Raw genomic sequence first — 16,203 nt, forward strand, 5'->3', positions numbered from 1 at the left:
GAAAGACAAAATGAAAATACTAACCTTGCTTGTGGAAGGTGAATGGGTTCCAGTGTATATAATTATATAGAATATATCCACCTGAGTTATAACTACAACTTATTACTTCCTGTATGAGCATCCTTATCAAAACCTAGTTAATACTCAGTGACATTGTGGGCTGAAGCTAACATATACAATAGAAAGAGAATCCTTTTTTCCCATTTTCATTTCAATTTCTCTCACTATCCTTTGTTGACTCTTGTCCATCAAATGTTCACCACAACATGTCCAACCTGAATTCACATGTTATTTCATTAGGCCTTATTTTCATCCTATTGTAATTATAGGGTCATGCAAAGTTTTTGTCTCCCAGGATGTGGAACGTCAGTCTTCAAATCGAGCTGTCCTCTTCAAATTCTTGACTAACAAGATTCTCAGTTAATAAGACATTTTAAAGACTTTTGAGTTTTTCTCTTTAGAAATATATTGCTGCTCTACCAGATTAATACTAATCGTTCTCACATAAATATCCTTTATATTCTTTTGTACTCCTCATCTATGCATTTAATTATTTTCAAAATAAAGTAAATGGACAGGGAGTCTTTTCCATTGTCTTCCAGTGTGTTTGACATGTGTGATCATTTTTTGCAAAACTACAGTTTGGGTCCTCAGACAGAGGAACAATGCTAATTGATGTTTTAATTCAGAAAAGGATATTTTCGTGTGAGTGTGGCTCTTCATAGAATGGAAGCCTAAAGCCAAAAGCCATTTTCAACGTTTATTTATTTTTGGGACAGAGAGAGACAGAGCATGAACGAGGGAGGGGCAGAGAGAGGGAGACACAGAATCGGAAACAGGCTCCAGGCTCTGAGCCATCGGCCCAGAGCCCGACGCGGGGCTCGAACTCACGGACCGCGAGATCGTGACCTGGCTGAAGTCGGACGCTTAACCGACTGCACCACCCAGGCGCCCCCAAAAGCCATTTTCAGTAGATTGATATTTTGTCCTAGACAACCATGAGGGAAAGAGGTTTGTGAATATAATAGGCAAAGAAAGCTTGAAAATAATTATCATTAAAAAAAAAAGAATTATGTCCTTTTATGTTAAGTTTCCTTATGTTAGGAAAATATATTGTGCTCTAGTTATTGAGAATTCTTCATTGGCTATTAAAACTCAGATGTCTCTAAGATCATGACTGCCAAAAAGCCAAATGAAACTAAGCTAAAATCCAGGTTTTCACTATGCAAATTGAAATATATCTTAATTAGGGCATCATATAAGGAAAATATTTTTGTATCTCTGGAAAATAACAGAGGCTGCTGCTGAGACATCATATTTGCCTAACAAGCTTTGTGACCACCTTAACTTAATGCATTTTATTAGGCAATTGAAGAGAACCAAATCATTCTATTAGGTAAATATTCAGGAAATACCTGGTATGTATTCTGAGCTCTTAAACTAATAAGATACAATTATTCTCTTTAAAAGTTTGTATTTTACAAAAGAAGGCTCCAGCTATTTGGATCTTTGTACTTATTACATGACACTCCTGTCATTAGACATACATACCAAATGGCTAAAAAGGATAAATTAATGTAATAAATGGCCCAAGTGATTCAGTCTGTATGCTATAGTATATAAAAGAGAGTAAAAGTACCTGCTCAATTGGTTTAATCATGAAAGTCTTCATTTCATTGGTCAAGAAAATTTTTAATGGCATTAAGTGGGGGAAATTGCTGTATGAGGCATTTGGAAAAGATGGATCGTACTTATGAGGATGAATGATTATGTTTATTTGGTGAAAAATATTGTTGGAAGCCAGAAGTTGCCCACTAGGACTAAAATACATGAGCACAGTACAAGAAAATAGAAATGTATGTACACTAGACACTGGAGAACAGGCAAGTATTTATAAATCATAAGAGACAAATTGAGAATACCAATCTTGATTGTTGGAGGTGAGTATTTGTTAATAAAATTATTTGGAATACTTTCCCACACGAATTATATATTACAACATCATAGTTCCTTCTTAAAGCTCTTTGCACCTTCAGCCCTGAGGTGAATTAATGAAGACTTTCAGTTAAGTGCTGGTAATTTCTGCTTCCTTTTTCAGACATTTTAAAACGTCCCTTTCAAAGACTTATTCTTGGCATTGGAGGTTTCCTAGTTCAGAGGGTTCTCTGAAGTCTTCAACACCAGAAATATGAAATACAAAGATCAAAAGTGTGTCATCATTAATAACTATTTCCCCCCATTTTCAGGAACACATATAATCAGTCAAGAATTTTCCTAATCAACACTTAACAATCCTGTTTGCAAAATGTGTATTAACTACAGTTGGGTCTCTATAAATAGTTAAAACCTGTATGAAAAAAGGATTTCCACTGAAGTAAAAGTTGCCCCTGTGGTGAAACTAAGGGTCACATTCAATCAGAGGTACAAAACGTGTAACTTAGTAGCACAAAATGTGTTGCTATTCTCCAACAGCGTTAAAGTACGCGGAATGGCAAAAGAGTAAGACTGAGCAGAATCAGAATTTATTACTTACGGTTTGGAGCCACATGATGTCGCTCTGTACCATACAATTGATCTGCTAGAGAAAAAGAATATCCCTTTTGTTATAAAGAAGCTGCATCCACCATTCAGATAAAAATGGAGGATACATCGGCATAGACTGAACGGTTATAAGATATTTCTTGATTTTGAAACGAGATCCCTTAATGAAAACAAAGCACTGCGGGCTCGAGATGGAGTTTTCCTGGGCAAGCGGCCAGGAATCCAAGCGTCTGCTGCTCTCACTTCTATTCCTCGCAGCCTGGAGGGCGGGGAGTGGCCAGGTCCACTACTCGGTCCCGGAGGAGGCCAAACACGGCACCTTCGTGGGACGCATCGCTCAGGACTTGGGGTTGGAGCTGGCGGAGCTGGTGCCACGCCTGTTCCGGGTGGCGTCCAAAGGCCAGGGGGACCTTCTGGAGGTAAATCTGCAGAATGGCATTTTGTTTGTGAATTCTCGCATCGACCGCGAGGAGCTTTGCGGGCGGAACCTGGAGTGCAGCATCCATCTGGAGGTGATCGTGGACAGGCCGCTGCAGGTTTTCCATGTGGAGGTGGAGGTGAAGGACATTAATGACAATCCTCCTGTGTTCCCCGGAACACAAAAGAATCTATTAATGGCGGAATCCAGGCCTATTGACACTCGGTTTCCACTAGAGGGCGCATCGGATGCAGATATCCGGGCCAACGCTATGCTGACCTACACACTGAGCCCCAATGAATATTTCTCGCTGGAAAAGCCGTCCGATGACGAGCGGGTAAAACGTCTTGGACTACTACTAAGGAAATCTTTAGACAGGGAAGAAGCTCCAGAAATTTTTTTAGTGCTCACAGCCACTGATGGCGGCAAACCTGAGCTGACTGGAACCGTTCAGTTACACATCAAAGTGCTGGACGCCAATGACAACGCCCCAGCTTTTGACAGAACACTCTATGAGGTGAAAGTACAAGAAAATGTTTCTAATGGAACGTTGGTAATGAAACTAAACGCCTCAGATTTAGATGAAGGCTCGAATGCAGACATTATTTATTCATTCTCAACTGATATTTTACCAAATGTAGAATCCAAGTTTCACATAGATCCAATTACTGGAGAAATTATGGTAAAGGGATATATCGATTTTGAAGAAAGAAAATTCTATGAAATTCTTGTAGAGGGTATTGATAAAGGACAGCCCCCACTCTCTGGCCATTGTACAGTTATGGTGGAAGTTGAGGACACCAACGATAATGTTCCAGTAATGGAATTCAAGTCCCTGTCACTCCCAATCAGAGAAGACGCTCCACTAGGCACGGTCATCGCCTTGATCAGCGTGCATGACCTCGATTCTGGTGCCAACGGGCAGGTGACCTGCACCCTGTCACCCCATGTCCCCTTCAAGCTGGTGTCCACCTTCAAGAATTACTATTCGCTGGTGCTGGACAGCGCGCTGGACCGCGAGAGCGTGTCGGACTATGCTCTAGTAGTGACAGCACGGGACGGGGGCTCGCCTTCGCTGTCGGCCACGGCCAGCGTGTCCGTGGAAGTGGCCGACGTGAACGACAACGCGCCGACATTCGCGCAGGCCGAGTACACGGTGTTCGTGAAGGAGAACAACCCTCCCGGCTGCCACATCTTCACGGTGTCCGCGCGGGACGCGGACGCGCAGGAGAACGCGCTGGTGTCCTACTCGCTGGTGGAGCGGCGGGTGGGCGAGCGTGCGCTGTCGAGCTACGTGTCGGTGCACGCGGAGAGCGGCAAGGTGTACGCGCTGCAGCCGCTGGACCACGAGGAGCTGGAGCTGCTGCAGTTCCAAGTGAGCGCGCGCGACGCGGGCGTGCCCCCGCTGGGCAGCAACGTGACGCTGCAGGTGTTCGTGCTGGACGAGAACGACAACGCGCCCGCGCTGCTGCCGCTGCCTGGGGCGGGCGGCGCGGGCGGCGCCGTGAGCGAGCTGGTGTGGCGGTCGGTGGGTGCGGGCCACGTGGTGGCGAAGGTGCGCGCGGTGGACGCGGACTCGGGCTACAACGCGTGGCTGTCGTACGAGCTGCAGCCGGCGGCGGGTGGCGCGCGCAGCCCGTTCCGCGTGGCGCTGTACACGGGCGAGATCAGCACGACGCGCAGCCTGGACGAGGCGGACTCGCCGCGCCAGCGCCTGCTGGTGCTGGTGAGGGACCACGGCGAGCCGGCGCTGACGGCCACGGCCACCGTGCTGCTGTCGCTGGTGGAGAGCGGCCAGGCGCCCAAGGCCTCGTCGCGGGTGTTGGCGGGCGCCGCTGGCGCGGAGACGGCGCTGGTGGATGTCAACGTGTACCTGATCATCGCCATCTGCGCGGTGTCCAGCCTGCTGGTGCTCACGCTGCTGCTGTACGTGGCGCTGCGGTGCTCGGCGCCGCCCAGCGAGGGCGCGTGCGGGCCGGGGAAGCCCACGCTGGTGTGTTCCAGCGCGGTGGGGAGCTGGTCGTACTCGCAGCAGAGGCGGCAGAGGGTGTGCTCTGGGGAGGGTCCGCCCAAGACCGACCTCATGGCCTTTAGTCCCAGTGTACCTGACTCTAGGGACAGAGAGGATCTGCAGCCAGCAACTGGAGATTCCCTTTCAAAGGTTAGTTTTAAATATCTTTTAGTTGACCTGAATTATTTAAAGTTTTACTTTCCTTTATTCTATCAATTTCTTCCTAATTAAAAAATGTTTACAGTGAAATTTCTCTGACATGCTTCTTCACTTGTTTTGTACCCAGTTTAGCTAATATCTTTTAGAATTATAGGACCCCAAGGCAATATATGTTGTCTTCATTATTCAATGCATATTTATATAATTAATGTTATAAATTTTGTGCTTACCATCTTCACTATTTATTTTTAGTTGTAATCAACACTTGAGAGAACCTTTTCCTTTCATTTGCCTATAATACATTGAAAAGTGCCCAGATATAATAATATAACTCAATCAATTATTTGAAAGTGAAACTTTTATTTCTTCTGTTCTCTGGCACAGAGAACAAACCCAAGCTTCTTGTTAGTTCTCTGGCAACGCTTGTGATGTGTGTGGCTCACAGGCCTTCCCGGGGATTGTGACTCAGGCTTCTGACCAGATGCTGCTTCTGTCTGGCCCCCTGCGCTTAAGGTTATCTCTGTCCAGGATCGGTCTGTTGGTATTTTTTTAATGTTTCTTTTTAAGTGTTATTTATTTTTGAGAGAGAGAAACAGAGTGTGAGGGGGGAGGAACAGGGAGAGAGGGAGACACAGCCTCCCGTTCTACTTAAGAAGCTACTTAAATTTGGGGCACCATCTGACTTCTGCTTAGGTCCTGATCTCATGGTTCATCTCTCTCTCTCTCTGCTCCTCGTGGGATTCTCTCTCTCTGCCCCTCACTCACTTGCATCCTCTTTCTCTCTCAAAAAACAAAGCTACTTAAATGAACCTCCAAAATAACTTTTCCTTATTTCTCCCCAAATGTAGCCAGTTTTAACTCTATAACTGTTACTAGTTTTTACCTGTTTCCTGTGCTTTATCTAAATATAATTGCACAAAATGTGTTATGTGTGTGCCTGTGTTTGTGTGTTCTTCATATTTATCATTCATCATTCTCTGGAATCATGCATATTGCTGTGTGTAGTTGGAGTTCATTTAATTTGTTTTCTCTCCAGTAGTTTATGACTATATTATGAGTAATTTTCCCATTGTTGAGCATTTTGAATTGTTTCTCCTTTATGTCTGCTTCAAATAATACTATCATAAATATATTCCAAAATTTTGGGGTGCCTGGGTGGCTCACTCAGTTGAGCGACTGACTCTGGATCTTGGCTCAGGTCATGATTTTACGGTTCATGGGTTTGAGCCCTGCATCCTCACGGAGCCTGCTTGGAATTCTGTCCTCTCTGCCCCTCACCTGCTTGTGCTCTCTCTCTCTCAAAATAAATAAATAAACTTAAAAAATATTTTCAGTGCCCATGTACACAGAATTGAAATTAGAACATAAAATATTTGCATAGATTCATCTTTAATATACAAAACAGATTTTCCAAATGTTTTTTTATCCATTTACACTGTGCTAACAGTGTATTGCTCTACATCATCTCCCTAATTGGGCATTGTCAGGTTGTCTATGTAGTTGCTATTTTGCTGGGTGTGTTTAGTATTTCCATGTTGTGTTTCCTGATTTATAAATGAGGTCGAGCACCTGTTTGTATTATTATTGGCCATTTTATATCTTATGTATACAATTGCTGTTTGAGTCTCTGCCTATTTTTCTATTGTGTTGCATTTTCGCTTGCTTTTTGAAAATTTCGTATATTCTGGATATAACAACTTTCTTGCTTTTGCATTCTTCTCCTCTTCATTATTTTATCTTTTGGTAAATAGAAATTTTAAATTTCAGTTAAGTTCAATTTATCAATCTTTTCATTTTTATTCTATGTCATGTAGATAATTTCTTTGTTATGTTTTGTTTCATTGTTCACATAAGATATACATCCTTTTTTGAATTTTTTTGTCTTTTGTGACATAGGGGTCAAGATTAATTTTCCCCAATGACATTCAACTGAAACAGCACCATTTCTTAAAAATGAATTCCACGTTTTGATAAAATATCCATTATATGGGTATGATCTTTTTTGTTCTATTTTTTTTTAATTTTTTTAATGTTTATTTATTTCTGAGGCAGAGAGAGACAGAGCATGAGTGGGGGAGGGTCAGAGAGAGAGGGAGACACAGAATCAGAAGCAGGCTCCAGGCTCTGAGCTGGCAGCACAGAGCCCGATGTCAGGCTTGAACTAACAAACCGTGAGATCATGACCTGAGCCGGTCGGTCGCTCAACCAACTGAGCCACCCAGGCGCCCCTGTTCTAATTTTTTTGACTTAAAAACATTTTTTTTACATCAATGCCATGTTACCTCTTCCATTTCCACCTAAATTTGTATATAAATTTCATAAGAACAATTTGGTGAGGTTTTTATTTGGATTGCATTAAGTCTATTTAGAAATGTGAAGCATGTTGACATCTTTACAAAAATGAGTCAATTCATGAGCATGGTCTATTTATCTAAATAATCTTAATATTTCTTAATAATTCTTAATGTTTCTTAATATTTCACAATTTTCTGTATAGAGGTCCTTTACATATTTCACTAGATTTATTTTTAGCTATTGACATTGGTAATCATGATAGATATCAGCTCTAAGTTAAATTTTATTCTGTTTAATAATGGCACATGTGGATGTATGGTGTGGTTTGTTTTTGTTTTTGTTTTTGTTTTAATGTTTATTTTGAGAGAGAGAGAAAGAGTGAGAGTGAGTGTGGGGGAGGGATTGAGAGGGAGGAAAAGAGAGAATCCCAAGAAAACTCCACACTGTCAAGGCAGAGGCCAACATGGAACTTGATGTCTTGAACCCATGAGATCATGACCTAAGCCAAAGTCAGACTCTTAACCGACTGAACCACTCAGGTGCCCCTAGGATAATTTTTTAGTAATTAATTTTTTTGTCAAATTTGGTGCAGCAGCATAAATTATTTATAAATCTCTAAAAGACTGCTTCAACTTCATCTGTTATTTTTGGGCAGTGTGGTAGACTTTTGTAAACTTTTACAAATAGGAGAGAAATATAGCTTAATAAAATTTTATTCTGGAGGATTTTTTTAGTGTTTATTTTTGAAGGAGAGAGGGACAGAGCATGAGCGGGGGAGGGGCAGAGAGAGAGGAAGACACAGAATACTAAGTGTGCTCCCCGGCTCTGAGCTGTCAGCACAGAGCCTGATGCAGGGCTTGAATTCACCAGCCATGAGATCATGACCTGAGCCTAAGTCGGACCCTTAACTGACTGAGCCACCCAGGTGCCTCTATTCTGGAGTTTTGTAGGCAATGAATGATATCTAGACTCCAATGCAAAATTAAATTTTCTAGTGTAACATCTTCCTGAATGCTTCCCATTATATTAAGTAGAGATACCTCAAAACTCTATCTGGTTTTCTTAACCTAAATTCATTGTCAAGGAAGGAGTTTTCTTTCTGTATCAAGGTTTAAATATAACTAAAATTTTTAGAGAAACTAGCAAATGAAAGGATCAGTTAATAAGGTAACCTATAATATTTGATTGAAATAATGGTTTGGAAAAAGATCTAAAGAATTTTCTTTACCTGTGGTGTTGTCTATGGAATTAAGAGCAGAGAGTCTATAACTATTGAGAACTTAACCACCCGAAAGAGATGAGTATTGAAAGACAAATGCAAGGCGATAATCCAAAAACTTAGTATTTTTGAACAGATGTGAAGATGGATGTCAAGAGTCTTGTTTTCCCCTGAAATTTCTCTATGAAAAAAATCACAAACTAAAAGAAGCATATGATACTGTTGATGCCATTTTTTCCTTTGTGTATACTTTCAAAATATTTAAATATATACTGAAAATACTCTATAAATTACCATGCATACATAGTTAACATCACACTGTCAGTTTGACTGTTAAATACTTGACATTTACTTTTTCAAAAGTAAATCTATTTATAATATATTTTTGGAGTTTCACATCAGTCATGGTTCTATAATAGAAGGTAAATCAACCTTAACCTGATATTTTCAACATACTTGTTATCATTTTTTTTTTGGTTTTTTACTTTTGTATATTAAACTGTTTTCAAATTATCATTATCAGGAACAGATAAGTAATCTTGAAAATTTAAATTTCTTTAGTGTTTGGGTGATCTGAGGGCTGAGAGAAAAGCCATGTTAGTAGAGAATAAGAACTTTTGAAAAACTAAAGGGAATGGTAAATGTACTGTTAAATATTATATAAGAACTGTATCCAGTAACATTATCCTGTATCTTTACTACTTTGAACACTGGGAAGCAATTGTATTTCAAATGACTTTGTATTTTCTACTAAATTCTTATTTATCTTCTATTTTTTGTATTATATTTTTCCACATTTGTTTTATACTTTGACCCAAAAATAATACTTCAAGTCTCATATATCACTTAAACCAAACCTAAGGAACAAATTTGGGGTTTATGCTTTATATATACAAGGATCAAATAATAGAATTATTGATCCCCTGGACCCTATGTCTTCATAGGTAAGGCGTATTTTTTAATATTTATGGAATTCTAGGGAGTATATATACAAGCAGAAGTTTAAATACTTTTTCAGTGGAAAAAATTGGCGACATTTTCTTTTGGGACATTTCCTTCTGACCATATTTATAAGTAAGTCCAAGTGGTATCATGCAGCAGATGAACTGGATGATTAAAAAGAGATGAAATTAACATAGAATTAGTCCAGTTAATAATGTGATTTCTATCTTTTAATTTTTACTGGAACCCACACTTTTTATGGAGTAGTGTATCCACAAACAATATTAGTAGTTTGATTTGCTGCATAAAAGCAAAGATATGTGCTTTCACAATTTGTATCAACTGTGACTTATCAGGAATGCAAGCTGAAGAAATGCTGCCTAGATGCATCTAATTCAAAAAATGGTGTCAAGATGTTGACCAAGTCATGCTATGATTTTGGTCTCTAGAAAATGCAAATCTCCAAATTATGATTTTTTTTAGTCAGCAGTTAAAAGTAAGTGATATATAGAGAAATTAAAGAAATGGATTTTTAACAATTTGAATATCAGACTTCCAAAAGGGAACTCAGACAAGAATGCTATTCAAATAGCTTGTTACGTTGAAAATAACAAGTCAATATTAAATACTGCAAATAGGAATATAAATGTTTCATGAGTAATGTAGAAGTAGTTACAAACATCCCATCAAAATAATAGAAAACACTCAAGAAATTTCACAAGATATATTTAAATATGCAAATAAATGAAAAACTAAAGCTTTTAAAGTTAGTTAGGAATTCTATAAAGAATAGACCAATACAAATTACTCTAGTAAACATTGGTGTGGCATGATTAAAGTAGAATGGATTTTGCAATATTTTAATGAAAACTGATACCCTTTATTGTAACATTAATGATACATTTTGATTAGAGAGAAGGAAAATAAAGAATTCCTAAGAGTCATTGAAATTTGGAAATATTTAACGAATGGAAACAAAGCATAACAAAGTAAAAGCTCACCCTTCCGTCCACATGATGGCGCTGGAAACCGCAAGTTTGGTGGTGGTGGTTTTTTTTTTTTTTTTCCCCCGAAAAGGAATACAGTGAGTTGATTTTCCTTAGACAGAAAGGAAAAAGGCCACTCCATTTTTTGCTCTGATGCTGAAGCTGAAAAGGTGAGCAAATAAAAAATTATAGCAAATTGGAAATTATGTTTCCAAAAGCTATCGTGTGGTAGTGCAATAGACATTTGAAAATTGCAACGAATTTGCGATGGTATATTCTCAGAGGAGTCCAGGTTCCCGGCGCCTGCTGCTCTTGCTTCTGCTTCTTACAGCCTTGGAGGCAGGGAGTGGCCACGTCCACTACTCGATCCCTGAGGAGGTCAAACACGGCACCTTCGTGGGCCGCATCGCCCAGGACCTGGGGCTCGAGCTGGTGGAGCTAGTGCCACGCCTTTTCCGAGTGTCGTCCAAAGGTTATGGAGACCTTCTGGAAGTAAATCTGCAGAATGGCATTTTGTTTGTGAATTCTCGGATCGACCGGGAGGAGCTGTGTGGGCGGAACGCGGAGTGCAGCATCCACCTGGAGGTGATCGTAGACAGACCACTGCAGGTTTTCCATGTGGAAGTGGAGGTTAAGGACATTAACGACAACCCGCCCCGGTTCTTGCGTCGGGAACAAAGATTATTTATTTTAGAGTCAAGAATAGTAGATTCCCGGTTTCCGCTAGAGGGCGCATCTGATATGGATGTCGGAGCAAACGCAGAATTGAAATACAAATTAAATCCTAATGAATATTTTGACTTGGATGTTAAAACAAACGAAGAAGAAACAAACATTTTAGAGCTAGTATTGAAGAAAGCATTAGATAGAGAAGAAACCCAAGAACATCTTTTATTACTGACTGCAGTTGATGGAGGAAAACCTGAACTAACAGGTAGAGTTCAATTATTGATCAGTGTATTGGATGCGAATGATAATGCCCCAAAATTTGATAAATCAGTTTATAATATAAGATTATTAGAAAATGCACCGAATGGGACATTAGTTATTAAACTGAATGCCTCAGATGCAGATGACGGCATTAATAAGGAAATAGTGTACCTTTTTAGTAATCTTGTTCTTGATAATGTCAGATCTAAATTTATAATCGATTCAAATAGTGGGGAAATAACAGTTAAGGGAGAACTGGATTATGAAGACTGTAATTTATATGAAATTAATATTGATGCTGTAGATAGAAGTTCATTCCCATTAACTGGACACTGCAAAGTTATAGTAAAACTTCTGGATGAGAACGATAATACCCCAGAGATGGTCATAACTTCCATATCTCTGCCTGTTCAAGAAGACGCTTCACTGGGGACCGTCATTGCCCTGATCAGTCTGTCCGATCGCGACTCAGGTCCCAATGGGCAGGTGACCTGCACACTGTCACCCCATGTCCCCTTCAAGCTGGTGTCCACCTTCAAGAATTACTATTCGCTGGTGCTGGACAGCGCGCTGGACCGCGAGAGCGTGTCGGACTACGCTCTAGTAGTGACAGCACGGGACGGGGGCTCGCCTTCGCTGTCGGCCACGGCCAGCGTGTCCGTGGAAGTGGCCGACGTGAACGACAACGCGCCGACATTCGCGCAGGCCGAGTACACGGTGTTCGTGAAGGAGAACAACCCTCCCGGCTGCCACATCTTCACGGTGTCCGCGCGGGACGCGGACGCGCAGGAGAACGCGCTGGTGTCCTACTCGCTGGTGGAGCGGCGGGTGGGCGAGCGTGCGCTGTCGAGCTACGTGTCGGTGCACGCGGAGAGCGGCAAGGTGTACGCGCTGCAGCCGCTGGACCACGAGGAGCTGGAGCTGCTGCAGTTCCAAGTGAGCGCGCGCGACGCGGGCGTGCCCCCGCTGGGCAGCAACGTGACGCTGCAGGTGTTCGTGCTGGACGAGAACGACAACGCGCCCGCGCTGCTGCCGCTGCCTGGGGCGGGCGGCGCCGTGAGCGAGCTGGTGTGGCGGTCGGTGGGCGCGGGCCACGTGGTGGCGAAGGTGCGCGCGGTGGACGCGGACTCGGGCTACAACGCGTGGCTGTCGTACGAGCTGCAGCCGGCGGCGGGTGGCGCGCGCAGCCCGTTCCGCGTGGCGCTGTACACGGGCGAGATCAGCACGACGCGCAGCCTGGACGAGGCGGACTCGCCGCGCCAGCGCCTGCTGGTGCTGGTGAGGGACCACGGCGAGCCGGCGCTGACGGCCACGGCCACCGTGCTGCTGTCGCTGGTGGAGAGCGGCCAGGCGCCCAAGGCCTCGTCGCGGGTGTTGGCGGGCGCCGCTGGCGCGGAGACGGCGCTGGTGGATGTCAACGTGTACCTGATCATCGCCATCTGCGCGGTGTCCAGCCTGCTGGTGCTCACGCTGCTGCTGTACGTGGCGCTGCGGTGCTCGGCGCCGCCCAGCGAGGGCGCGTGCGGGCCGGGGAAGCCCACGCTGGTGTGTTCCAGCGCGGTGGGGAGCTGGTCGTACTCGCAGCAGAGGCGGCAGAGGGTGTGCTCTGGGGAGGGTCCGCCCAAGACCGACCTCATGGCCTTCAGCCCCAGCCTACCTCAAGGTCCTGGCTCTGCAGACATCGTGAGTCTCAAAAATATTATTCACAAAAATTTTCGTTAAGTCTTTAATATTTAATATTTCCTTCCAACTTCTTTTTATTTTAAATTATGGTTTTATATTTGATTATTGTCTCATCATTTAGATGTAAATTCTGAATTGGTATTAATTCATTTACTTAAAATTGGTTATGGTTAGAATTCATTTTAGTTTGTTGCATATAATCGCTTTGCACTAATGGATTTATTTCAGTAACATACCTCCCCTTTTTTAGGTTTTAAAAGTTGGAGTTAATGGACTAGTGTTCTTTGCACAATAGAAAGTGTTTCCAAAATTAAATTTTAATAAATATTTTAATTTTCAATCTTTAGGAAATGTAGGAAGATACTTGTATGACATATTTGGTGGAGTTATTTATTTTCAAAGTCTCCTATTACGACAGTGAATTTTTTTTACAGTGAAGTGTTTTTTTTTAATGTTTTATTTATTTATTTTTTTATTTTTGGGACAGAGAGAGACAGAGCATGAACGGGGGAGGGGCAGAGAGAGAGGGAGACAGAATTGGAAACAGGCTCCAGGCTCTGAGCCATCAGCCCAGAGCCTGACGCGGGGCTCGAACTCACGGACCGCGAGATCGTGACCTGGCTGAAGTCGGACGCTTAACCGACTGCGCCACCCAGGCGCCCCATGTTTCTTTTAAAATTATTTATTTTTTAATGTTTATTTTATTTTTTGAGAGAGCTAGAGCATGAGTGGAGGGGGAGGCAGAGAGAGAGGGAGACACAGAATCCGAAGCAGGCTCCAGGCTCTGAACTGTCTGAACAGAGCCTGACATGGGGCTCAAACTGGCGACTGTGAGATCGAGACCTGAGTCGAAGTTGGGTGCTTAACTGACTGAGCCAGGCACCCCTTAACTTCCTTTTTAAGTAATATTTGTATACTGAATGATTCTTTTCAGTTTTCTCTAAATGGTTGGCTTTCACATACTTATGATGAATTTGATATTTATGATTAATTTTTTAACTTTAGAGGCTTCATTTATTTTTGAATATGAAATATACTTGTATGATTTACAGTGGTTTAAAATGTTTCCCTTCCAACTTCTGTATCAAGTCACTCGGTATACCTCCTTGAATATTTCTAAATTAAAAAATTTTTAATTATTTTATTTTAGAGAGAGAGCACAAAAGCGGGGGAGAGGGAGAGAGTGAGAATCTTTAGCAGGCTCCACGCTCAGCACAGAGCCTGACATGGGGCTCAATCCCAGGACCCTGGGATCGCGACCTGAACTGACATCAAGAGTGGGACACTTAGTTGACTGAGCCAACCAGGCACCCCTTAACTTTAATTACCTAATTCAAGTTTTTAACGTTTATTTTTGAGAGAGAGACAGAGCATGAGCAGGGGAGGAGCAGAGAGAGAGGGAGACACAGAATCCAAAGCAGGTTCAAGGCTCTGAGTTTGTCAGCACAGAGCCTGATGTGGGGTCTGAATACAGGAACTCTGAGATCATGACCTGAGCCTAAGCCAGACACTTAACCAACTGATCCACCCAGGCACCCCTAATTAGCTAGTTTTAAAGTTGATATTCAGAGGGACTCTTGACTTACAGCAAAATTTATGAAAAATCTTAACTGCTCTAGAAAACCTTCAACAATAAGACTGAAAGCTAATATATCTTTTCTCAAGGCTAATTGCCTGCAAGCAAAGGAAAATTTCATTTGGATGTTATTATTCTTTAGCATATGAACTCTTTGTGTACCCACACAAAAAGCAATAGAAATTCAGCAATAGGGAGTATTAGATAGATCTAGATTAATTAGTTTAAGATGATGCTTCTCATCTTGGTATTACAGTAGTCTGTGAGGATTTTGCAAGTATATGAGAATTTTGGAGCATGGGTGGTGGTATGTGTCCATCTGACAAATCCTTTTGTGACTCTCTTTCTCATTTTGAGGAAGAGTTTAATCATCTCCAGCTGATAACATTACAGATGAATTCATGGTAAAATTTACATTTGGGCTTGACTTTGATATCAGGATAACATTTTTATAGGTAAAGAGAGAGGTAATTTTAGAAACACTTTGAACAAAGGTTGCACTGATGAAGAAGACAAGGAGGTGATCTATTTCGTCTGCAAAATAGAATTCACATTGGAGAGTAGTCAAAAATAAAACTGGGAATGTTGGTTTTGATCCCATCTCAGGTCGTGTAGAAGTTATTCTAATGTCATGGAATTTCTACCTTTAACTGTACTCACGAAAATAAATATGGTAGTATGTGAAAGAAAAGACAGATGGATTGTTGACAGACTTTGAATAGGGCAAGTAAGGGATGAGGACTGATAAAAAATTCATACAGGTGACATGTACAATGTTCACTGCTTTAAATCAAAATGAGAATTTCAAGGGTTTGAATTTGGGGGTTGTTAATGATGTCTCTTCATAATCTTCAAAGTGTAATCAAATTATTTTCTGAGAGTCATCACCATGCATAGGTAAAAATGTCAATGAGAACCATAGAAAGAGGGAAGGAAGATGTGGGTTTGGGAATAACTTCAATAAAAGTCTTATTTGAGGGGCGCCTGGGTGGCGCAGTCAGTTAGGCGTCCGACTTCAGCCAGGTCACGATCTCGCGGTCCGTGAGTTCGAGCCCCGCATCGGGCTCTGGGCTGATGGCTCAGAGCCTGGAGCCTGTTTCCGATTCTGTGTCTCCCTCTCTCTCTGCCCCTCCCCCGTTCATGCTCTGTCTCTCTCTGTCCCAAAAAAAAATAAATAAACGTTAAAAAAAATTAAAAAAAAGTCTTATTTGAAACATTGGAAATGGATGAGGACACTTAAAGGAAAGCATATAAAAAGTTAAGATTGAGAGAAAAGGGTGAACTCATTTAGGAGTAGCTGAAGGATCAGAGCAGCAAAGAACTATGGGTAGATATTCCACTAGAATTTGCAAGAATCAAGTATGTTAAGGAAAATTTTTTGAAGGGGAGGCCTAATATAAGCTGCAGGGAAATTTAGAAATGGAAAGAATATGCACTAAAATT

General features: G+C 41.9%; 2 protein-coding genes across 2 annotated transcripts; both read left to right on the forward strand.

The window, feature by feature from the left end:
• Positions 1 to 1,020: 1,020 nt before the first annotated feature.
• LOC122488234 (protocadherin alpha-4-like) lies at positions 1,021 to 6,085 on the forward strand. The gene has a single exon (XM_043589469.1). The coding sequence runs from the start codon at positions 2,706 to 2,708 to the stop codon at positions 5,199 to 5,201; it is 2,496 nt and encodes an 831-aa protein (XP_043445404.1). The 5' UTR covers positions 1,021 to 2,705; the 3' UTR covers positions 5,202 to 6,085.
• Positions 6,086 to 9,896: 3,811 nt separating this feature from the next.
• Positions 9,897 to 13,451, forward strand: LOC122488237 (protocadherin alpha-5-like). Its single transcript, XM_043589485.1, has one exon. The coding sequence runs from the start codon at positions 10,839 to 10,841 to the stop codon at positions 13,221 to 13,223; it is 2,385 nt and encodes a 794-aa protein (XP_043445420.1). The 5' UTR covers positions 9,897 to 10,838; the 3' UTR covers positions 13,224 to 13,451.
• The last annotated feature ends 2,752 nt before the right edge of the window (positions 13,452 to 16,203 follow it).

This window comes from Prionailurus bengalensis, chromosome A1, assembly GCF_016509475.1.
Source record: "Prionailurus bengalensis isolate Pbe53 chromosome A1, Fcat_Pben_1.1_paternal_pri, whole genome shotgun sequence".
NCBI classification, from domain to species: domain Eukaryota; kingdom Metazoa; phylum Chordata; class Mammalia; order Carnivora; family Felidae; genus Prionailurus; species Prionailurus bengalensis.

What these genes read in the sequence shown, in the direction of transcription:
- LOC122488234 (XM_043589469.1), top strand. Translation starts at nt 2,706, where the DNA reads ATGAAAACAAAGCACTGCGGGCTCGAGATGGAGTTTTCCTGGGCAAGC.
- LOC122488237 (XM_043589485.1), top strand. Translation starts at nt 10,839, where the DNA reads ATGGTATATTCTCAGAGGAGTCCAGGTTCCCGGCGCCTGCTGCTCTTG.